General features: G+C 29.7%; 1 protein-coding gene across 1 annotated transcript in view; it reads right to left on the minus strand.

The window, feature by feature from the left end:
- The window catches only part of LOC113367158 (ethanolaminephosphotransferase 1-like), a 31,929-nt gene extending 5,574 nt beyond the window's left edge, over positions 1 to 26,355 (minus strand). The window contains exons 1-6 of the mRNA XM_026608788.1: positions 26,183 to 26,355; positions 11,907 to 11,975; positions 11,666 to 11,831; positions 4,123 to 4,237; positions 1,896 to 2,037; positions 415 to 572 (exon numbers count right to left, since the gene is read on the minus strand). Of these exons, the coding sequence (XP_026464573.1) occupies positions 415 to 572; positions 1,896 to 2,037; positions 4,123 to 4,237; positions 11,666 to 11,831; positions 11,907 to 11,975; positions 26,183 to 26,239 (707 nt within the window). The 5' untranslated portion in view covers positions 26,240 to 26,355. The remainder of the gene's footprint in view (positions 1 to 414; positions 573 to 1,895; positions 2,038 to 4,122; positions 4,238 to 11,665; positions 11,832 to 11,906; positions 11,976 to 26,182) is intronic.
- Positions 26,356 to 26,654: the final 299 nt, after the last annotated feature.

Consider the following 26,654-nt stretch of genomic DNA (forward strand, 5'->3'; position numbering starts at 1 on the left):
TCGTTTAATAATATTACGCAACCATGACCTCAAATCTAATTGTAAGTGATTTTTTTTAATTTGTACGCCGCACATCCAATGAGGGGAAAGACAAAGATTTCTAAATGCACTTAGGGCACTGTATTCCTTTTTACAAAATATTTTTTCTATCCATTTTTTAATACAATATTCTTATTTAAAAATGGGCACCCAGTAAGAGCAATCAAGCTGAAAACTTATAATTGACTTAGGGTGTAACGTTCAAAATTTATTTTTATATTTCTACATAAGTTGTCTTGATCGTCAATAAACCTGAAATCTGTATCTATATGTTCAATAAAATTTATTTCTTTAATAATAAAAAACGATTGTAATTTAGTTAAATTTTCAGGCTGACACTAAGAAAAAAAGGGCTAATTTAATTTGTTGACTTACTTGTATATATTCCAAGCTATCACAGTTTGACTAGAGAGCATCGCCGAAAAATAAAGTACAGATTCAAATATAAGCGAAGGTCTTAAACCTAATGGCAAAGGGATGGTCCAAATCCACGTGCCCACAGCCCACGTTAGTAGCAGAACAAACGTCGCACCCTAAAATGTGTTACAAATTTTAGAAAATATAAAACTATTTTATTTAAAAGCATTTATTATCTATTTATTAATCATAAAATATATTCAAAAAATTGTGATTAAATATGATAATTAAAGGATAGAGTAAAAAGGAGCCTGTGGTTACAATATTTATATATGGTCTACTTCACTTGATTGTTTAATAAATGTTCTGGCTTAGAAACAATCGATATTTAAATAAACTTTTTGAAGAAGTGAAAAATCTTGCAGTTCCATTCAAAATAAATAGTTAAGCATTAGTTAAAGTCATGAATTTACTCAAATTTAACAAAAACCAGATAAACCGTCGACACATTAAAATAATAGTACCTAATTACCAAATGAACCAAACACTTTAAAAAATGTTCAAAAGAAGATTTAATTAAATTGGATGTTGCTTAGTTGAAACACAAACAAGAAAAAGTTAAAATAATACAATAAATTTAAAATAATAGTATGCAGGGAAACTTCACTTTGCATTGCTTATGTATTTTTTCTTGAATAAAGAGTTATTTTTTATCCAGAAAAAAATCAACACAATTTACATATTTTCTGGTGACAGACAGTTATTAACTTCCCGTAGGGTTTATCCGCAAAAAAATCAAAAATAAAAATTTTTGTATATCTTTACGTTTCAGTAGTTTCTGAACATTTTTGGCATACCTTAGAAAAAATGGATGTATGTGTGTGTGTAAACACAGATGAACCGATTTGAATGATTCAAAAAACATTCGATTTCTATTGATAAGGAAAAAGTTCTCTTTGTTTCTGGCCTTTTTTGCCCCGTATCTTTGAAACGGCTAGACCTGCCTTCGCCAAAAACTGATCAGCACGTCTCCTTATCAATAGAAATTCATAATTTGAATTATTCAAATCAGTTAATCCGTGTTCACAAAATCGTCAACGAAAAATTGTATCCGCACATATATACACACACACATCCATTTTTTCTAAAGAAAGCCAAAATGTTCATAAACTCTGAAACGTAAAGATATTTAAAAATGTTCATTTTCGATTTTTTTGCGATTACTATAACCTACCCTACGGTAAGTTAATTGAGAACAAAATTAAAACAAAAACAATTTTTTTAAAAATTTCAAAATTATCAAAAATCTAATTTTTCCAAAGTTTTCAAAAAAACATAAAGCAATTTTAAACATTTTAATTTTCTCCATGGAAAGTTTCGGTAATTTGCCTTAGGGCACGATGCCATGCACCATTAGTTATTTATTACAATCATTACTTCATCAAACAATGATTCAGTTGTTGGAGAAATTTAATTCCAAAATTATATCTTCAACTTACCACCATAGTAAAATCATATCCCCATGGCAAGAATAATACACCGGTGTTGTACTTTTCCCAATGCGTCAAATAAAAATTTACAAATACATTCCACACAACAAAATACATTCTATACGCCGAGAAGTCTTGTCTTCCAAACATACTGCAAAAAGAAACAAAACACATAATTTATAAAATGTGAATTAATAATACAACATTATAATTTCCTAAGATATTGCTACAAAGGAAAATATAGAATTAAAAATAGAAAATGTATTTTTATTACATATAACATAAAATTTATTCGACAATTAAATTAATAAACATAGAACAAATAAATTTGATTAATTTTCTTTAATTTTCGCAATATTACCAAAATACATAGCAAATAGTTTCGAAAAATTTAACTTGAATTGATCTTTATTCAATAACTATTTGGAATTCAATCTAATAAAAATATTCCAGATGTATGATATAGATAGGATAGGGCGGGGCGCAAAAGTCCAATTTGACTTTGAGCAATCATATTGTGCAAACCAGACCAATTATATCACAAAAATAACATATCAAACGAACAACTATTTGATTTTGTTCAGTAAAACCCCCAGCTAATTCATCAAGATAAAATTTTTTTTTTCGCTGTTCTTCAAAAAATTGTAATCTGACATCATAGACGGGATGATTTAGGACGGAGTTTTATAGGCATTTTACAAAATAATAGCTGCATTACTCAACCAGTACAAAATATAAATTTCATAGGTGCATTTTTTACAGAGATAATACTGGAAATATCCCTGAGCTAGTATTTCGTCAGAAAAATTCATCAGCAGAGTTGGAATAACTATTTATTTAATTTATCCCTTATAAAATAGCTTTTGTAATTTAACTATTTTTACTTGCTAGTTCTTATTTTTACAATTTTGCCAGGGTAAAATTTCAGTTGGTCCATTTTACCCGACCCAAGTGTAAGTATCTAACTTAAAATTAACAATGCATATTATAAAATTATTAAGTAACGTATACTAGTCCAGTCATTTGGTCGTTTTGCCGGTACAGTACTCCGGGAATTCTGAAAATTGGTAATTTTATAGATTTCGAGGTGCTCTTTACGAAAATCAACTTTGCCACCTCAAATTTGAACGGCAAGTTGCCGCCATATAGAAAAAATGGCGTCAAAAAACAGATTTTTTAAAATATCTCCTTTCTGGCTTATTCTACGATAAAAGTATCTATGTACGAATGAAACTAGATAAAATTTCCTACATTTTTTTAAAAAACCGTTTTTTGTAAAATTGATAGTTTGAGAGTACGGCCGCCTCAAAGTCTTTGCTGCTCTCGCGGTAGTATTAAATCTCTCCATATATGACAGCACTTTGAACTTGACCATATTCTTTCTAATAAATGAATATTTTCCATGTTAAATTGAGCAAATAAGATCTAGCAATAAAATAATTCAAATATTTTTCTGTTTTTTTGCTGATTTTTTAACACTTCAAGCTACTTACTTATAGCTACTTTGCCATTGAAGTGTTAAAAAATCAGCAAAAAAACAGAAAAATATTTGAATTATTTTATTTCTAGATCTTATTCACTTAATTTAACATTGAAAATATTTATTTATTAGAAAGAATATGGCCAAGTTCAAAGTGCTGTCATATATGGAGAGATTTGATACTACGGCGAGAGCAGCAAAGACTTTGAGGCGGCCGTACTCTCAAACTATCAATTTTACAAAAAAACGGTTTTCTAAAGAACTGTAGGAAATTTTATCTAGTTTAATTCGTACATAAATACTTTTATCGTTTTAGGAAGGAGATATTTTAAAAAATCAGTTGTTTGACGCCATTTTTCCAATATGGCGGCAAGTTGCCGTTCAAATTTGAGGTGGCAAAGTTGATTTTCATAAAGAGCACCTCGAAATCCATAAGATACCAATTTTCAGAATTCCCGGAGTACTGTACCGGCAACAGCCTTTTTTTGCACCAAATGACTGGACTATACAGTATACCCCGCCTTACGAGCTTAATTCGTTCCGTAAGCACGCTCGCATGCCGAATTGTTCGTATCTCGAAGCATTTTCTCAATATGAATACATTGAAATGCTATTGGACCTTTAAGCCCTGCCCTACCCTATATGTAATCTATGTAATTCAATAATTTTCCTCATTAATTTTAAACAAAATAATAATGTTAGTATGGCCAATTATGTAAACTAAATAAAAATAAGCAATAATTTGTTTATATTTACCTATACATAAAAACTGGTATTAATACCGAAGACCAGGAATCTAGGCCATGATCAAATAATTCTCCTAATGGACCACTAGTACCCGTCCGCCTGGCTTGTTTTCCATCTATGCCATCTAATAAACAAATTCATACATATTGAATTATGACTATTAACTTTAAAATATATGTACATTATATAAAACAATAACAAAGCTTACATACTAAATATAATCAATTAATAGCTACATTGTCATTAAAATAAATATAATATTCGTTTATCTACAATCGGCTTGAAACTAAAAATATAAAGTATTGCTAAAAATTATTTGCTGATTTCATATATGCAATAGTTTTTTAATTATGGGAACTAGAAAGTTAAAAAAGAGTGCGCGTAAGGTTTACACGCGATTGAAGTAAAATTTATTTGCTACTGTACAATAACAATTTTGAATAATGATTATTAGTAATATGGTAACACTCGTGATGCACATATTTATTAGTGTCAACCATTATACCCATTTATATAATGATAAATTATAAATTATATATTTATAATAGCATTAAAAATATGTATAATGTTTAAAAACAATAATGTAATTAAAGTCATACTTCAAATATGACATGATCGGTTTGTCATTGTAATTAGCATTTAGAAACGACCCTTCATTAGACAAATCAAGTACTTGCTGATTAATAACTTCTATAATATACGTTCGCACAGTGGATTATGTTAAAAAACGCCTAAACAAATATTGTTTTTGCAACTTTACTCCACATGTAATAATTGTGTTTGAAGAACTTCATGTAATTTAAATTAACATACATTCATTGACTGATGGTATTGTTTTTACTTTTTCGAAGGCAATATAATCTCATTCTTTGAATAGCTGTAATATCTGTTACGCCTAAAAAATATTTTCCATTTCAATAACTTCAAAGATTTATAGAAACTACGAATAATATAGAAATTATTTCAATAAGCTTATGTTTCATACACGGCGCAAATGCTGCATTTGTTTTATTATTTTCATTATAATTATTTACGGGGACAGGGTAAAATATTCTTCTGATTCAGGCATTTTTCATTAAATCAAGATTTGTACTACGATGTAACTTTAAAATGTTTATTTATCTATGCCGATTTACTTGTTGATATCGGTACGCATACAGCGTTGATGCCGGTAGTACCGGCGTGTTTACGGTCGTTTTATGTGTACCGGCCCGGTCAAAATTAATTCTCGCAGAATGTGGCTGGTTTTTGAATATATTGTGTTAGAACATGCAATTATCTGTAACATCAGTTCTTGTGTAGCAGCCGAAGAGTACACATCGATTAAATAACTAATATTATTGTGATGTTCCCAGTGACTAACGGTTCGGGCGGCCGGCCGCCCGATCCGAATTCTGATACCTGCGTTTCTGATATCGGTGCAACGATACCAGAGGCGACGAACACTTACGTAAACAAATTAAACGCAGATATGGAAATTTGTGATATAGTGAGTGAGAATTTAAGTAAAAAGATCGCTAATGAGAATAAATTAATGAAAGAAAGTTTAAATTGTAAAAGTGGATTTAAAATTAGAAAGATTGTTAAAGGCGTCAAGAAAGCTAATGGTAGTATAACTAAAGCAAGTAAAAAAGAAAAAGGGTTATCAAAACAAACCAACAGTGAAACAAACAAGAAGGCAGTGAGTGTATGCGAAGAAATAATGGAAACAAATATTGAATCGAATAAAAATGACAATAATGCAGCTAATGATATTAAAGAAAATGAAGTTACAGTCTCAGATAATGAGGTGAATAAATTAACTAAAAATAGTATTCTGAATAATATAAATCGATTTGAAGATTTTGACATGGGACCATACATAATTTATGTCGAATCAACAGATAAAAATATAGGACGTCTACACCCTATGGCGTTAGGAAAAATAATACATAATTCAGGTTCACACTTTAAAACAGATTTGTTAGAAGTTTCAGTTGTGGGGAAAAACAAAGTGAAATTGCAATTTAAAAATGCTAATACTGCAAATAATATACTAGATGAAAAGATTTTGGAAAAGAAAAATCTCAAAGCATATATCCCGAAATATTTGCTTACCAGACAAGGTATAATATTTGATGTGGATTCTGAATTATCAGAAGAAGAAATTTTGGACGCGATTGAATCCGACATACCTGTCCTTGAAGTCCTACGTATGAAAGCAAAAAATACTGACGTAACGAAGGTTAAATCACAATGTGTTAAAATAACGTTTAGAGGTACAGTGCTACCTAACAAAGTGGCAATCCATTCAGTTAAATGCGTGGTCAGACCATTTATTCAAAAAATTGTGCAATGCTATAGATGCTGTAGATTTAATCATATAAAGGAACAGTGTAAAGGAGATCAAAGATGTATGAGATGTTCCGGCAAACATAATGTAGTCGATTGTAATGAACAAAAAGTGGAATGTGCATTATGCAGAGGAAACCACCCTGCAAATAACAAAGAGTGTCCGGTATTCATAAAAAATAAACAAATAAAAGAAATGATGGCATGGCAAAATATAGCCTTCCATGAAGCAAAAAACGCGTTAAACCAAAATAAATATGCTAGAGTGGTGAGAACAGGGTATGCTAGTAATGACTGGAATAGGGATTTTCCAGTTTTTCACACAAAACAGAGTGGTTATGCGGGCAAATCAGACAACAATTTGGACAAAAATAGATTTGAAATATTATCAGATTTAGAGGAAGTAGGGGAAGCTGAATATGCTAATACTATACAGTTTAGTAAACCAAAAAGATTTACCCATAAATCTTTAACCAAAACTAGGTCGATTCCAAAATTTACATCGAGAAATAATATTGAAAATGAACGAGCAACAATTCATAAACCTAGCACCGAACCCAAATATAATCCAAGTAAACGCTTGAAAACAAACACTGAACATGTACAGGAAGAAGATAATAGTAATATCATCGGTAATCAAGATAGTAGTAACATCATTGGTAATCAAGATAGTTCCATCGATTTACTCGAAGACTTTATAGATAACATTAAACGGATTTATATGCCGAACAATACTGAACACTATAAAATATTAGTTGAGATATTAAAAAGGATGGAGAGGTCACAACTTAGACTTGATAAAGATGATAGTGATTTATGAATCCTGTAAACCGATAATATGAGTGTTATTACCTTATACAATATGAGTATTTTACTTGTAGTAACCTTTGATTGGCATGCAAAAAAAAAAAAAAAAAATAAATAAATAAATAAATAAACGATTCTATATTCACATATCTCCTTATGATTAAAATTTTTCAAATTAATATTAGATCACTATATTCAAAGAAGTTGCAATTGGAAGCCTATATGAAAGCCAATCAAATTGATATTGTAATTTTATCTGAAACATGGATGAAAAAGGAATATAAATATGATATATCCGGATACTCTTTAATACATACCAATAGAGACGATGGATTCGGAGGTGTAGCTTTATATATTTGCCATAGACTACGTTTCGAAACTATAAATACCGAGATATACAGCAACACAAAAATTCAAATTTGTGGGGCCAAAATCATAGTCAATAATAGTACTGTGTTTAATATTTTTGCGATTTACTGTGCTCCAGGACACAGGACAAATCTTACTTATTGGACTTCTTTATTTGGAAACATATCGCCGCCTTTTTTAATTGCAGGTGATTTCAATGTGCATCATACGAGTTTTGGCAGCATTCATAATAATCATGACGGAATAATTTTAAGCGAAGCCATTAACTCAGAGGGGTTATGTGTTCTGAATGACGGATCGCCTACGTTATTGAGAAGACATGACAGAAATCCTTCTGCGATAGATTTATCTATATGCAATCCATCTGTGATGCTCAGTGCGGAATGGCACGTCACAGATGAAACTTTGGGATCGGACCACCTTGGTATATCAATTCGGATTGGAGTGAGTAGGGTTAATATGAATAACAATACTATTAGAAACAGGCATATTTGGAAAATTAAAGAAGCTGACTGGAAGAAATACGAGCAAGTGACAGATAAGCTATTGTCAGAATTGATATTTGATAAAGATCCATCGGCTACGTACGGTAAGTTTGTTAAATGCATAAATCAGGCGGCTTTGTTAGCAATTCCCATGTCAAGACCTTACTTCGGTAAAAAAGATAGATTTCTGTCAACGCCTTGGTGGGATGAAGAGTGTGAGAAATTCAATAAGATGAAGCTAGAAGCTATTAGAAAATACAAAAGGTCTCCAGTTTTGGCTAATTACATCGAATATAAAAGAATTTTAGCGAAATGTCGTATAACGTTCAAAAAGAAAAAACGGGACAAGTGGATTGAATTTTGTAATTCTTTTACAAGATCAACTTCATCTAAATACATTTGGGATAAAGTAAAAGCCTTGAAAAATAGAGTAGTGCAAAGAAATCCTTTTCCTATAGATGAATCAGATAAGTTCCTTAACAATATTACCCCGGCCTCAGCAACAAATGAAGTAATTATTCCAAGTGCACAAGAAATGGATGTACTGGAAGGTCCTTTCGCAATGCAGGAGCTTCTTTTGGCACTAAAAACAAATTCGAACACTACACCGGGTGCGGACAATATTCACTATCCAATGTTGAATAAATTATCCAGTTTTGGCAAGAATATGTTACTACGGGTTCTTAACGAAGTTTGGACCACCGAAACAGCTATTCATGAGTGGAAAAATATAATTACAATTCCAATTCTTAAACCAGGCAAAGATCCTTCAAGAGCAGAATCATATCGTCCTATATCGTTGTCTTCATGTATAGCGAAAACATTCGAACGACTGATCAAAAGAAGATTGGAATGGTGGGCGGAAAGCAACAGGATATTTTCTAGTTGCATGCTAGGTTTCCGTAATAATCGGGGCACGATTGACGTTATCACATCCTTGGTATATGAAATCAAAATTAATTTAGCAAAAAATAATCTCCTGATTGCTGCAAACGTGGACTTAGTTAATGCTTATAACTGCGTTCAAATACCTATATTAATGAAGATTCTGTCTGATATCAAGATGCCAAGAAGATTTATTCTTCATATACACCACCTCATATCAGACCGCAGAATCAATCTCAGGTGTAACAATTTACAATTCGGACCACGTAAAATGAAAGAAGGACTACCTCAAGGATCCGTTCTTAGTCCGCTATTATTCAATCTATATACCTGCAAGTTACAATCCGCGCTAGATCTGGAAGTCAAAATTATGCAGTACGCGGATGATATTATACTTCTACATAAGGCTAATACTTTGCATGAGGCTATTGATAAAATGAATATAACAATGCAGCTCTTCCATAATTGGTGTATATCGTTAGGGTTTTTAATGTCAGAAAATAAAAGTACAATAAGCCTCTTTACAAGACATAGGAAGTCTATAAATCCAGACTATATCAGCATAAACAATAATGTGCTGAAGGTTGAACCTACAATTAGATGTCTCGGGCTACTTATTGATGACAAATTAAAGTGGAAACCACACATCGATTATCTGGTTTATAAATGTGAAGAAGCACTGAATATTCTCAGGTTTCTTAATCACATTAATTATGGTGCTGATATCAAGATTTCTCTTAGAATATACAAGCAATTAATATTATCTAAGTTGGATTACGGTAGTTTCATATATGGCGACGCATCCAAAAGTGTACTTAGCAAACTAGACACAATCCAAAACAAAGCTTTGAGGTCTTGTTTGGGGGTCATGCGTTCCACTCCTATCAATGCATTACATGTTGAAGCTAACATATATCCTTTACACTTGAGGAGGAGATTGTTGGCTTCAAACTTCATCATAGATAGAATGAAATATAATAACGTAGTATTAAAGAATGTGAATCAGATCAATAATGAACTCAACAGCCCATACTGGAGAAATAGGAAGAGCCCTATTCTAGTAACTGCGTATAGTGAAGTGGTTGAAAAATGTAATCTCTTACAAACTTGGACAGCAACCTCAAGATTTCATTTCAAGTACAATGTTACTTCTTCTAATCTGAAAAATATAATTCAAATCGATTTCGCCAATGTGCACTATAGTGGAGATACCAATAAATGTAGGATGGAGATCGAAGAAAGTATACAGGAAACATTTGAAGACTATGATATATTTTACACAGATGGTTCGAAGAATTCAGATGGTGTCGGTGCGTGTTTTTACCATCAGGGGACAAATTCCTTAACAAAATATAGATTAGATAAAGATGCGTCAATATATACAGCGGAAATGTACGCTATTAATAGGTGCGTAAAGTATATTGTTGAACATAATGTGAAGAAATCGGTCATAATCAGCGATAGCAGGTCTGCTCTTGAGGGCATGTTGTCGTTGGGAAAGGACCCGTCATTATTAACGATAGACACATTAAATGACATACATGCGATATTATTAAAAAAATGGGAGTTACGCATTATATGGGTAAGAAGCCATATTGGGATAGCTGGCAATGAAGCGGTGGATAACGGCGCCAAAGATGCTATAAATACAGGGACTGTTGTTGCGGATGGAATATCATATAGTGACATAAAAAGATGTAACAGAGCAAACATTCGGAATATTTGGCAATTGGATTTCCAGTCATCGATAAGAATTAAAGGAAGTTTTTATGGTATGGTACAAGGAAAAATTCCAGCCAAACCATGGTATGACGGATTCACGGAGTGTCGGCCTTTTTATGCTACACTATGTAGATTAAGACTAAATCATTCATACGCTCCGTTCCACCTAAGCAGAATTGGGATCAATATCGATCCTAGTTGCTACTGCTTGGGTGAAGCGACTAGGGCGGATGCAGAACACATCATTATGGAATGTAAACGTTGGGAAAAGGGCAGGCAAAAACTATGGGAAGAAATTATTAAACATAAAATCTGCCTTCCAATTAATTTCATAACAATGTTAACAGATGTAAGACTATATGGTGCTCTGTATACTTATATAAAATCTAATAATATAAAATTATAAATAAAATATACATAAATACATACATATAAAATTACAAATGAAATATACATAAGTCAGTGATATATATGTAAGACAAGACTAAGATATAGTGTAGATATGATATGATATAGTAAATGTTTAAATAAGTTTAACTCATGTATATGGCTAATATACTAGTTTATAAAGCCAATAAATCATAAATAAAAAAAAAAAAAAAATCTGTAACATCATGAAAAATCTGTTCGACCTTTGATTCAGAGTCTGTCCTATATTTTTCAACAACAGTAATTACTATCTGTTTATCAATTTCGGTAGAATAGTATAATGGAGTAATTCACATGATATTTTGCTTCCGATGATTTAGGTCCTACATTTGTCAATAACATGTCTTATTTCAATGCCTGTATGAATTATAACTAAATTTTTTGATATTTTAATTTGTTATTGTATTCGATACTGATAAGAAGTAAACAAACAAAATATTTCGAGACATTGTTTTTTCTACCTTAATTATGATTTTACTGAAGACACAAGACAATAATGATGGTGTTCAATAAATTCACCTTACCTAGAGTGTAGGCTACAAACAAATTCACTCCTACAAATAGCCACACCCATGGAGGTATGCCTATTGCCGAATCAAAGAAGTAATCATACCAGCAAAAAAAATTCAATACGGTCAGTAAGAATCCGGCAAATGTGAGGAGATTTGGAGCTATCCATCTTGGACAATACTAAAAATATAAAAGATACTTGAAAAAATTGTTAACAATTAAAATATTTCATATTTAATAGTATATTTCATTTACCTCTACACACCTGTCCCAAAACGGATGCATTACATGCACGCTGAAGATGCTCGTATCTTTTGAATTATACTAAAATTAAAAAAAAAAAATTTTAATAAAACAAATTAATAAATAATTATGTATTGAGTCATGTCATATTAAAGTATGTTAACTTGCTGATTGATTAATATCTACAAAAAGATCATAATTAACAATTATAAATTTCATATTTTTGTTATTATTTATAGATTTTGGCATATCTGGGCGAAAGCCACAACACTGACTTAAATATTAACATTAACAACGCTTAAACTTAAATATTAAAATACCATTTGATAAATATTATATTAGAGTGCTCAGCTTTGTGTAAATATTTTTCAGAAGATTTTCAATACTTATAGAAATGTCAAATTAGAGTATGAACAAATAGTTTAATAGGATATTAGATTAAATTGCCATATTTCTAATAAAATAAGGTGCACAGTCTTTCAGTTGGTTTCTATTGATTTCATAAATAGAAATTCTATGAAAAATAAGATTGTTATAACTCCGAAAGTGGAATGAGTTAGATATAACTAACAAAAATAAACACTAACGAATGTAATCAAAGTTTTACATTCATAACTTCGTAGATTTATCAGCCATTTAATATACCTAATTCACCTAATTCTACCAAACTAGTCAATGTGACAAGTCTATAAGAAAAAATGTTCTATATAATAATAAGAAACACAATTGTGGTTTTAACGCCTTATTCAATTCAAATTAATATAAAACAAACAAAATTAATTGCAATAGTTACAAAAATGTATAGATATTATCAAATAATAAATAATTTAAAGTTTAATAGTTGTATTTTAACATTACATTATGTACATTTGACACCATTTTCGTTCAGAAGCCGTGCCATTTGTATTTTTTTTTTATATTTTTATTTGGCCTCGCTTACTCTGAGCATTTAACCACCTACAACATTTTTAATTATTTACTAATTCTATACTAATTTGTATATCATATTCATTTATATATATACCCTATTCTATTTTTTTTATTTTCTTCAGTTCTTGCTTTTTCATATCAAATTTCTAATTCTTTTCAACTTCTATCTTCATTCCATTTTTTTCTTCATTCTTCTTTTAATATTAGCAAATTCTACTATGTTTTTCTTCTTACTCAATACAATTTAGCTATTCGAATTCTGTAATTCCTATTTTTCTTAATTTTTATTCAATTTCTACTTAACAAATACAATTTTATTTTATTTCAAATTCAAACACATATTTTTTTCATAAATGCTAAGTCGTTGACAGGAATCGATCCAAAGATCCCTGTCGTATGAATCGAACACGCTACTAAGTGAGCTATGCTCGCCACCTTGTAATTGGTTAATAAGGTTCTTGAAGTTTTTGCTTTGTATAATTATATTCCGAAGCAAATTCTTCTGCTAATCAAAACATGAAGACTTTTCTTGATATATTTTCTTCTGTTGTTCTTTGTATAGTTTATCTACCAATTCCGGCCAATCTACGAACACTTAATGGCCACCTTCTGGAACTTAATTTCACCGTATACTTTTGCGCCATTTGATCTGTGATATCGACTTCCCGTAGGGCAAGTTATAGTAATCGCAAAAAAATCGAAAATGAAAATTTTTATATATCTTTACGTTTCAAAGGTTTCTGAATATTTGACATACCTTAGAAAAAATTGAATGCATGTGTGTGTATGTGTGTGTGTGCGCGTGTGTGTGTGTGCAGATACAAATTTTCGTCGACGATTTCGGGAACAGCGATCAACCGACTTAAATAATTCAAAAAACATTCAATTCATATTGATAAGGAGACGTGCTGATTAGTTTTTGGCGAAGGCAGGTCTAGCCGTTCCGAAGATACGGGGCAAAAAGTGCCAAAAACAGTAACTCAGTTTTTAAAAGAACGGAGCGTTCGATTTTAATAATTCAAAAAACATTTTACTTGTATTAACAAAATGAGGAATTTTCATGAAGGCAGGTCTTGCGATTTTGGAGATCTAGTAAAAAAAAAGTTAAAAAATGCCATTTGGCGGTCAAAAATGATCATTAGACATGCACATCAAATTATTAGATATTTTATAGAGATTTTAACAATAAGTATAAATTTTGTTTACATTTTTATGGGTTCCGTACCAATGTTTATCCGTTAGACGGCGACGCGGCGCTTCGATATTTTGTCTCTATGCAGTAAAAGCAGTACGATTGCTTTGTAAAATGTTCAGAATTTCCAAAAAATTTCAATATAAATTTTTCTTCAAAAAGTCTTTTTCCTTTTAAAAAAAAAAAAAAAATATCAAAATGTATAGTTTCTCAAAATCTAATTTTTTCAGAGAAATTTTTTTCAAAAATGTTAATCTTTTTTCGAAAAAAATTTTTGCTGCGGGAAATTCCAGCAATTTGCCTTAAGGCACGATGCCATGTGCCCCACTAGTTTTATTATAAAACGCGACGGTTTCAGGTAATTTTTTAGAATTATTTACACTTTCAATGTTTTTATGTGTTGCACTTTTGTACTCTTTAGTTTACTCTTACGTATAAACGGTAAGGAGCATCTGTTGTGCCATGATGTCTTTTTTTCAATTTACAAATTTTCGGCAACTCCCTCTGTTCGTGCGTAAAGTTCCAACTAACGAAGTATTTTTAGGTTTTAATTTTAAACCAAAATTTTAAGCAAAAAAATATTTGTAAAAAAATTATCCGTTGTTACAGTTCTACCCTTCATGGTATATGGTTCGAGAAGTTTCATTACGACAAATTCGCATAGAGCGGTTGGTGCATTTCGAGCTTCGCCTTTTGCTAATTAATGGCATTTACCATATATTTTGTCTGCCAGCAAAATTTAATGCCAAATTTATGAAGTTTATTTGGCATATACTGAGTAAATCTGCATTTGACCTTCGTTGGAAAAATGTGTTCATTCATGGTAAATGAGCTCCAGTTTGGAGCATTTTCAGCTATATTTCATAGTTACATACTGCTGAAACTAAAGCTTTGTCTGTTTGCAGATTCCTGATTTTTTCGAAAAGAATGTATCGCAAAATTATGCTCTCCACTTGGTGTTCCACAAATATTGAAGCCTCAAAGTATTTCCTTCGTACGCGCCTGGTGCGTGCAATATTGCAAAAAATGCCATTAATTTTGCTTGCAAAATTGACCAGTCTTTGGTTAAAATTCGAGTGGCTTCCAACTATGTACAAATTTTATTATGCTTCAAAATATGTTTGTCAATCACTAACAGAAATGCACTATTTGGGTTCCTGTTCATAATGTTTCTTTTTGCATGTGCCGTTAGCCCAGGTGCATAATTGAAAGCATTATGAACTAATAATCTACCTGCAACACCCCTTTCTTCAACTCACGTCCAACTAGTTCTTTCTAAACCAATTTCGGTTTCCTGAATTCAGAATTAGTACAAAGTCGCAAGCAGTTTGGAATATTGTTTCTATATCATTTATCTCTACTGTCTTCATCAAGAATTTCCTTATAACTACAATCTCTAATGCTGCCTTGTGGATCGATTTGTCTATCTAACTAGTGGTGTATGGCATCGTGCCTTAAGGTAAAAATTGCTGAAACTTTTCATTCCAAAAACTAAAATTTTTTGAAAACTGAAAAAAATATATTTTTGAAAATTTTTTTTAACATTTTCGAAAAAAATGAATTTATCTAATATCTAATATTTTGAAAATTTTGAACTTTTTTTTCAAACTATCGTGCTGCGTAGCTGTTTTAGAGACGAAATATTGAAGCGCGTAAGCGCCGTATCGCAGTCTAACGGATGAATATTGGTACGGAACCTATAGAAATGTCAATAAAATTTGTACTTATTATCAAATTTCTATAAAATATCTGATAATTTGATGTATATATGTCGAAAGATCATTTTTGATCACGAAATGGCATTTTTTTTACTTTTTTTATTCGATCTCCGAAACTGCTGACCTGCCTTTCCAAAAACTAATGAGCTCATTCTTATCTACAGGAATCGAACGCTTTTTGAATCATTCAAATGGATTGATCCGTGTTCTCAAAATTGCCAACGAAGAATTGTATCCGCACAAACCTACACACACACATAGACAGTGGCAAGATTTGGAAAATGAGAAAAAAAATCAATATAATATATTTAAATAATTGTTCTTAATAACATTTTTCATTTAAAAAAATGTAATACGGTAATTGGCTAATAGAGAGATTCGTAAACGAGCTGAAGTTCAAGAAAAATATATTTTTCAGATGTTATCCTACGGGAAGTTAAAATGTTCGTCGAATTTGTCTGTAAAAAAAGTCCTTAGGGCAAAATTTATAATTTTTATTGTTAAAACAAAAATGAATATTTTGTTATAATATCAAATTTCTGTAGGATATATTATAGTATTTGCAAAAAAAAAGAATGTATGTGCGTGTGGGAATATGTTCGGATACAAATTTTTGTCTCAAAATCGTTGTCGACAATTTTGGGAACACAGTTCAACCGATTTGAATAATTCAAAACACATTCGTTTGTTTTGATGGGAAAAAGTGGTGCTGATTAAAAAAGTATATAAAAAAATAGTAATTTAGTTTTACAGATAACGAAGCTCCCGATTTAAACAAAGAACTAATTAAAATTTTGAGAAGGCAGGTTTATTGATTTCGGAAAATCAATAACAAAAGTAAACAAAAATGCTCTTTGGTGGTTAAAATGAATCGTTAGACATATTGCTTTCAAAAAGGTCAAATTTTTCAAAAATTTCAAAATTCTAATTTTAATTTTAGAAAAATGAGAAATAAAAACTATTTAAGTAAAATTTCAAGGATGGGGCGGCATTATCGTCAGTGCCCCAGAGTGTGGAATTTTCCAGTCCTGTATTTGATATACATACAAACATACATTCATGCACACACAAATCAGTTTTTTAACTTCCCGAAGAAGAAGTTTATGTTTTCATAAAAAATCCGAATCGCTAATTTTATGTTTTCTCGACGTTTCAAGCCATTCTGAATCGAATGAGACCAAATTTGGAAAAAGTATGTTTGTGTGCGTGTGTGTGTGTGTGAACAGATTTTTTGCCGTAAATCGACGTTTTCTCGCAAACGGCTGAATCGATTTCAAAAATTTAAAAGCCACTCGATGTACCACGATGAGGACTATTGTTTGTCAGTTTTGTGCACCGATCTGCCAAGCCGTTTGTTTATAAATCGCAGAAAAGTGAAAAAATCTACGTTTTAGCCCGCAATTCTGAATCGATTTTGAAAATTCAAAAACCATTCGAAAGATATTGGATGGGAATCGTGCTGATTAGTTTTTGGTAGAGATCGGCCGGGCCGTTTTCTTGTAATAAAGTTTAAAAAAAAAATCGACGATTTTTATGATTGTTTTTTTTTTTTGACGGTAGATACCAGAGTCTTCTAGATCATACTAAAATATTACGGCCCTACAACTGGTTTAGCTTTAAAAATTCGTCAAAGTTCGCAAAAATTAGTATGGTCTTTTTGGCATTTGTCAAAATTAGAACTTTCATCGACGTTTTCTCAAAAACGCCTGAACCGATTTCAGAAATTTAAAAGCCAGTTGATGTATCTCAATGAGGACTATCGTTTGTCAGTTTTGTGCAACGATCTGCCGAGACGTTTCTTTGTAATTTGAAAAAAAATGTTAAACTTTTCGTCCACATTCAACCTCAAACTACCGAACCGATTTTAAAAAATCAAAAACTCAAATCAAAATCAAACACTTCGAAAGATATTAGTTGGGAATGATACTGATTAGTTTTAGGTGAAAATCTACCGAGCCGTTTTCTTGTAATTAACTGTTGAAAAAAAAATATAAGCCGATTTTTATGAAACTTTCTTTGGCGATATATATCATGGTCTTATAGAGCTTACTGAAATATTACGGCCTTACGACAAGTAGTTTAATTTTAAAAATTCATCAAAGTTTGAGAAAATGAGTAGTTTTGTTGACGTTTGTTAAAATTAAAATTAGATGATTTACTTGGTATAACGATAGAGTACTTGGTCTTAATGAACATACTAAACCATTAATATGTTACAAAAACTGGTTCAATTATAAAAATTATTGATTTTTGGAAATTTGCTTTTAGAAAATACTCCGAGTTAACGTGTTCGTTCGTTTTCAATTATGTGTAATAAATCCTCTTGAAATACTTCTAATCACTCATAAATTAATTAAGTCAATTATTTACACATATCGGGAAGTTCATGTAACTTGCCTCAAGGCTAAATACCAATACCAATTAGTTTCTAATGTATGCCAAAATGTTCAAAAACCTAAAACACAGATAAATAAAAACTTCATTTTCAATTTTTTTGCGATTACTATAACTACCCTACAGGAAGTTAATAAATGAGAAGCCCCTCAGTGAGAAAACAAAAATTAAAGTAGCAATAATCGATTGCTTTGCTTTTAATTTTAGAAAATATGACTGAAAATGGAATTTATCCGAATATATTCGAAAAATCAATTTGAATTAAATATGATCAAATTAAATCAAATAAACTACTAAAATCATATGATCAAATTGCATAAATCGATATTTCATTGATTACAAAGCAATTAATGCTGCTTGATTAGCATTTTATTAAATTAGGATTTTTCACTAAATTACTAATGTGATATAAAAAAAAATGAACATAAAATTTGATCAATGCTTTGTGTACATTAAGAAATATGTTCTGATAAAAGTTTTTGACTTATCGCATAACTCGAACTATTGATGTTTTAGGATACAGCAAATAACAATATCGATTAGAGCGGTGTGGAAACTTTCCGATACGAATTATAAATGTGAGATTTCAAACATCTGCTCTATTGTATGAAAAAATAATAACGGGTACATAACTGGGGTGTCCTCACATAATGTTTCCAAATAACTAACAAAATAGTACAACTTACATGACCAAACGCATAAACGCACACACACACATGCATATAAATGCATTTATATAATTATGTATGTTATTCATTATTTAGGTCGGTAATTTTGTAATTTTTTTTACAGATGCTTCCAAATATATGAGTATTTCTTTTTTAAGATTAGCATTGCATTGTATAATAAAAAATAAAGCGCTAGATTAATTAATTAATCTAATAACAATAAACAAAAAATAAAATTAAATAAAATATGATAAATTGATTAATTAATTAACTAATTAATTAACTAATATATATGTTAAATATATTATATAGAATAAATCTATAGAACATAGTCATTTATAACATCCCATTATGTTATGCATTATTTATGTTGATAATGTAAAGTAAAAAAAATTATAATATTCGTAAATTTTGTCAACTTGAATGGTAAGAATGATTAAATAGCAATCTCTTTTTGAAATTGATTAATTGATTGAATACATTATTATTACTATAATGATATAAATGTTAAATTATCCTGCGTTTCTAGTTTTAAAATTCTAGTAATAATATAGATTTAAAATCAGTAAATAAATCAGCAAATTTAGTTTCAAGATAATAATTTTTGTTGAAGACTGATCTTAACACTAAATTTTACTATATTGTACTATAAAAAAATCAAAAGAAGTAACTAGATTTGGTAAATTTTTATAATTTTTATGTATCATTTAGGCATATATATTTATATATAAATATATATATATATATATATATATATATATATATATATATATTCTCGTATCATGATGTTCGTCGCAATACTCCTCGAAACGGAAATTTTAACGAAATTTCATAATCGCGATCAGTATGCCTGAGAGACGACTCTTAGGATTTTTTTTAGTTTTTAGAACAATTTCTTCATTTCATTTTTGTATAATTTGTAGTTTAAAAACACATACACCCCTAAATTTTCACCCTCTTTCTTACCACCAACTTCTATTTCGTAAATGTCATTTTAGTAATCGAACAATTTTTTATCTCCAGTGCAGTCAATAAATGCTTTTAACTTGTGTTTATTTTATATTTTTTTGGGTTAATGAAAAAGCTTAAATTTTACCTGAAAAATGATTTATTTTTATCAAGGGTTGTCCAACCCTAATACTATTTTTTAAATTTTGATGTCAATTTCTTCATTTTCTTTTTTTTTTAATGCGAAATTTGAATAATACATGCAACTCCAAATTTTCAGCGTCCTGCCATAAATCCCTATTTCATTTAGTCATTTTAGTAGACCAATCAGTAATAATCAAAGCTCAATAACTAATAAATTATTGTCTTTTTGTAAACGTCATTCATTGAATTTTGATCAAGATTTTTCTGAGCTTATGAAAAGCATAAATTTATTTGCTCTAGCCACTGAAACAGTTTCAAAACAATTCTTAGATCGATAAAACGAGATAGTCAAATTGTCGATTGATTCTTGCATAATTACAACAATTTTTGAGAAGAAAGGTACCATACAAATCTACGCCAAAAATGAATGTTCAGGTTCTGCTTCATAATCAAAAAACAAAAATTATTGAATGAAAACCTTAATTCTCAAAATATGCTAATTCAATTTAAATTTAATGAGTTTAAAATATAGCTGGAAATATCAATGACTATTAATAGCCATCCGAATATTAATATATATTTCTATATAATTTAATACGTTTATCAATTTAGTATTACGCAAGGATTATCAGAAAAAGTAGTTCAATATCAAACTCCATAATACCTATATTTCCTATGTCGTTATCTTCGATACAAATTTTATCAGTCTTTCCCGAAAAAGATAACTTTAATCAATTTTAATTCTGTAATAGCTTTATATGCGTCTGATATTGTAAAAAAATTCAAAATATCTTTTATAACAAATCTCAATTTTTCCTTGCATTAATTATTATTTTTAATATTTAATATTTAATTTAATAATAATAATTGTTAATCATTTAATTTTAATAAACAGTACATAGTTATTTTATTTTTTCTAATTCACAAATGATCAAAAAATAGTTATCTTTTTATGTAATGTCGCACTAAAAGTGGTGCCTTAATTGAACCATTTTAATTTGCTGTGTCAATGTGTTAAAGAATCATGTTCAACACGAAGTCGAAATTTCTTAATTAGTACTATAGAAACTAGTGTAAGAATTATCACTATTTAGTTGTTTTATAAGATGCATTGGTAATTTTAAATTAGATTCAATACTTCTTTATATATTACTTCTATAAAAGCTTACACGTGGATGGGGAAAAAGAACAAACTGGCCTTTTACCCTGGCAAAGAAGTCAACAGTAAAAAATAGTAAATAAAACAGTAAATTAAGTTAATAAAAGAAATTTTACAAGAGATAAGGTAAATAAATACCTATACTAACTGTGCTGATGATTATTTCTGACTAAATACTTGATCAAGGTTGTATACAGTGTTATCTCTGTCAAAAATGTATCCATGGAATTTATATTTTGCATTGGTTGAACAATTTAGCTATTATTTCGTGAAATCCCTTTAAAATTAAAAATGAGTCATTAGATCTGTTTGCCCAATTCCTGTCCCGTTTTACCCAACCTATAAGACTAGATGACATATTTTTAAAAACAGCAAAAAAACATATTTCAACAATGATGAATTAGCTGGGAGTTTCACTGAACACAATCAGACAGTTGGTTTGGTTTTTACACTATAATTGCTCACAGTCAAATTCGACCTTTGTGCCCCGACCTCCTCTATGAAACTTACATTGTTCTGAATGTAATATAATTAAAAATGACAGTTAAATAAATTCAGGTAAAGAAGTAAAAAGGCTTCGAAATTTAAGATCTTAATAACAAATTTTGAATTGTGAAGAAATACCTAACAAAAGTAAAATGTTCTTAAGTAAGTAAAAAGCAAACTTTCAGATATAATCTTATTTTGATTATTTAATAATATTATAAATAATATTTTATTAATTAACTAATATATCACTTTTTTGAGAGAAGAAGTTCATCTAATCGAAAGGTATTTATGTCAGGTGTCGTGCGAAAGTCTTGAGTTCAATTTTTGAATTTGTCTTTTATATATATATATATATATATATATATATATATATATATACGTATATATCAAAGCAGTCGAAAGCAAATAACATTAATCCATACGAAAATCATTTAAAAACCATTAAACCTAGATTTAAAATAGGCACACCGGATAGTCATCATCAGAACGACCCTATTATCCTAATTGTAAGTGCCCCATAAATATATTAATTTACTTAAACGTACTAAAAATACTAACTTTACTGTTTAGTATACTAACCCCATATAAAAATCATTATCTTAGTACGAATTTTCTGTTCTGTTAGGAATTTTACTCTTAGTTCAAATCAAAAGTTAAGTTTCTGAACTCTATTCTATGAATTTAGAATACAAATAGACTACAAAAAGAGCAAAAAACTATAACAATACATAGTTTTTCTAAAAATTAAAAGATCGCTTCTTTTAATAGAATTATTTGTAAAAAAAATTCTATTCTATGAGTTTAGATTAGAATATAGAAAGTTGAAAAACAATAACAATAGATGTCCTAAAAATTATAAAATTACTTCTACTAAAAATAAATATATTAGTAATAATATTTATTTGCAATATTCCAATATAAAGCAATTTTCCAAAATGAAGCAAACGCTAGATCGTTATTTTCAATTTTACCTATTGATAATTGAATAATAATCTCATTATGTTAAACGACTTATATATGATTTAAATGGTTTAAAGCACACACGTTTTCTAGGTAATCATATTAGCAGGTACTGATTTTATTTGTGCTTTTCCATTTATTAAATTTCCATGGTGGACGAGGGCTCAGCCGAGAAGTTTTTGCTTACTAGTTTAAATGATTAAATATTATCAAAGATTACGTATTTAGTATCAGTATTTTCTTATAGCAGATATGCTTGATATTTTACAAAATGATTATTAAGTTTCTTGAGTAATTACAGATTTCAGTATTTGAGAAAAATCAATTGGAAACCGCAATATTTAAATTTAAGTGAAAGCACAAACTATTTTCCAAATAAACAGTTAAAAATTTTATCCAAATATCTAAATCTGAATTCCGATTGATTAACTCAATTATTACACCTATCAGGAAGTTTTAGCAAAGAACTTAAAGCAAAATGCCACTGTCAACTTGTTGATAGTTAATTTATAGTTTATCCTGTGAAATTATTTCATAGTGTCAAAGTGTTGACTTGCGTATCTATTTTATATATCTGACGATATATAAAACGCGACGCATGATTTTTAACTTCCCGTAGGGCAAGTTATAGTAATCGCAAAAAAATCGAAAATGAAAATTTTTATATATCTTTACGTTTCAAAGGTTTCTGAACATTTTGGCATACCTTAGAAAAAATGGATGTATGTGTGTGTGTGTGTGTGTGTGTGTATGTATGTATGTATGTATGTATGTATGTATGTGCGTGTGTGTATGTATGTGCGGATACAAATTTTCGTCGACGATTTCGGGAACACGGATCAACCGATTTGAATAATTCAAAAAACATTCGATTCGTATTGATAAGAAGACGTGCTGATTAGTTTTTGGCAAAGGCAGGTCTAGCCGTTCCGAAGATACGGGGCAAAAAGTGCTGAAAACGGTAACTCAGTTTTTAAGAGAACGGAGCATCCGATTTGAATAATTCAAAAAACATTTCACTTGTATTGACAAGATGAAGAATCGATAAAATTTTCATGAAGGTAGGTCTAGCGGTTTCGGAGATATGGAGGAAAAAGTAAAAAAATGAGCCATTTGGCGGTCAAAAATGATCATTAGACATATGCACATCAAATTATCAGATATTTTACAGAGATTTTAACAATAAGTATACATTTTGTTAACATTCCTATGGGTTCCGTACCAATGCTTATGCGTTAGACAGCGACGCGGCGCTTACGCGCTTTATATTTTGACCGTATGCAGTTAAAGCAGTACGATTGCTTTGAAAAAAAGTTCAGATCTTTCACAATATGTCAAAATAAAGGAAAAAAAATATTTTTTTCAAAAAAAAAATTTTCAAAAAAAAGTTTCTCAAAAATCTTATTTTTTCAAAGTAAATTTTTTTCAAAAATGTTAAACGTTTTTAAAAAAATAATAATTTTTGGTACGGGAAGTTCCAGCAATTTGCCTTAAGGCACGATGCCTTAATTGCCTTAAGACAGAATTCCACTTACAGCTAGTTTCCAATTTACTTCTCGTTGGCATTTACAACAATCGGCGACCTAAGCTGACCCCGTTTGATAAGAGGCAAAACACGCCACTTTGATGATCAGGATTTATTTCATACGTTTTTGTGCGTCTGATATGAACTTTTCCACAAAAATATTATTCGATGCATATTTGGTCAGAAATTGAATCAATTTAGGTAACGCAGACAGAAAACAAATTCGTCAGTTTTAGCAAAAAACATCGGTTGCGTCAAATATAAATTACTTGTTGGCACTAAATTGTATTAGCTTATTCATATCCTAATTAACTTCCCGTAAATTTGGCATACCTCAGAAAAATTGTATGTGCGTGTGTCTATGTGTGGAGACAATTTTTCGTCGACGATTTCGGGCGTATGGATGAACTGATTTAAAAAATTCCTATTGATAGAAAGATTAGTTTTTGGCAACGGCAGGTCCAGCCGTTACGGAGATACGAAGCAACGAGTGCAGAAAATAGAAAATAGAAATAAAGTTTTTGAGAGAACGAGGTATCCGGTTTGAATTATCAAAAAAATATTTTGCTTGCGTTGGCAAAACAATTGTTTTCGGAAATTCCAATTCCAAAAAAAAAATTGTATATCGAAAAATAATTCCGATTTAATTTTAACTCTGGCTTAAACTCTGAAGCTCACTTATATACTTCAAATAATTTTAACTTTGTAATTCTGTTTATATAATTTCTATAAGAAAATTTTACAGTATTTATAATAATCAATTTGAAAACATTTAATATTCCTCGATTTCATTACGGTCCGGAAAGTTCCAGCAATTTGCCTCAAGACACGATGCCATACAACACTAGTTTAGAAGTTAAAGAATTGTGAAAAACAAGTAGAACGGCAAGTAATGGTATTCACTTGTAAATTTGTATCAATACATATTTATTCGATTTGATGCCGAAAGTAAATTTCTGATGAATAAACAAATATATATGGCTACCTAATTTATAAATGTGTTATGCAATATCAGCGATTTCACATTTCGCTACCATTGCACATATTTTTGGAAGTGTTATCACAATTTTCAAAATATGTGGCGGATACAGCCATTGATCATTGAACTAATTAATTACACTATAAATGATAAATGTCATAATGCTCTAAAATTTTAATAAAAAACTACAGAAATATATATTTATTGCAAAAAACGGTGTGGATGAAAATAATTTTGAAAAAAGAAGATAATTTATTTAACAAGGGAAAAATTGGAAAAATATATTACTTCACTTTTAATTAATTCATCCTAATATCCTAAATACTTCAGTAAAAGTGTGCTGATCAATACCTGAAAACTTTTTGATATTGAATAAAGACCATATCTCATACAAATTTTGTAAGTTACTCATAAGTGTGTATATGGTAATTGATAGTAAGATCAGAAAGACTAAATTTAATAATTAAACATCACTAAAAAAATATTCAATAATTACAAAATTTAATAATCCTGAACAAACACTTTGAGAATTATTAATATATTATATGAAATTTTTTTTTTATTAATTTGTGCACTAATATAAGAATATAAAAAAAACTGTTTTTCTTTTCGTCCTACAAAATTACTTCTTGGAATTTAATAAGAGTTAAATATTCATGAAATCAGTATGATCTGCACCCGCATTTTTTCTTATCTGAATAAGATCTTTTGTCGTATTTTAATTATGCAGGATAGTCGAATTTAAGTCACACTAGACATCAAAATTTTAAAAGTTTCGCTAATAATTTAATACAATCTATATACAATCGGTTATAAGATACAGTATTAATAAAGTATATACTTAACCGTATACACTGTTTACCGTTTATTTTATACGCTCACCGTAGGCAGAATATTGGCTCAATTAAAAAAAAAACGAAAATAAAATTTGACATATCTACAATGCTACAGGATACAATGTTAAAGGTAAAGAAAATTAAGGCCCGAAAAATGCTCCGAACTGAGCTACCTTGTAAAAAATGGTTTCTAAAGTTGGGTTTGGGGTCCAGTAGATTCCTGGTTACGAGAAGGGTTAAATACTCATATACTAATACTCCAATTTATTTATATCTAAAGTTCTTTAGAATGCTATAATAAATGCTTTAAAACATTACACAGAAACAATGAGAAAATTTTACTTACTTTATACTTTTCAAAGCCCTTCAGGTGCTCCTCGCTTAAATATTTATACGACAACATTTTGATAAAGTTCGGCTAGTCTCCAGTAGAAATTATAAAAAAAAAATTAGGAATGTCACAAACTTTGAAACTCTCATTAAAATTTTGAATTTGAAACCACTTTTTACTGTGAACGTCATTATATAGACGTTATTTTCACTTCTCACTCATATTGTAGAAATTTCTTCACATTTTGTTTCTTGGATTATATTTATATTGTAGATACAATTGTTCTATCTGTAAAAAATGAAAATACATGTACATTATTTTAGAAAATAAGTAACAATGAAAACGTACATCAGCAAAACAGACCTAAACTTGCGTATCATGATATAAATTACAGTAATTCGGTAATAAATACCACGTGGTTTATAATAGAAGAGGGGTTCACAAACGTTTGCTGGAGCTTTATGTATATATGTATATATATATATAT

Source organism: Ctenocephalides felis, unplaced genomic scaffold (genome assembly GCF_003426905.1).
Source record: "Ctenocephalides felis isolate EL2017-DRISC unplaced genomic scaffold, ASM342690v1 CF-g0.4_SCAFFOLD_01170, whole genome shotgun sequence".
Classification (NCBI taxonomy): domain Eukaryota; kingdom Metazoa; phylum Arthropoda; class Insecta; order Siphonaptera; family Pulicidae; genus Ctenocephalides; species Ctenocephalides felis.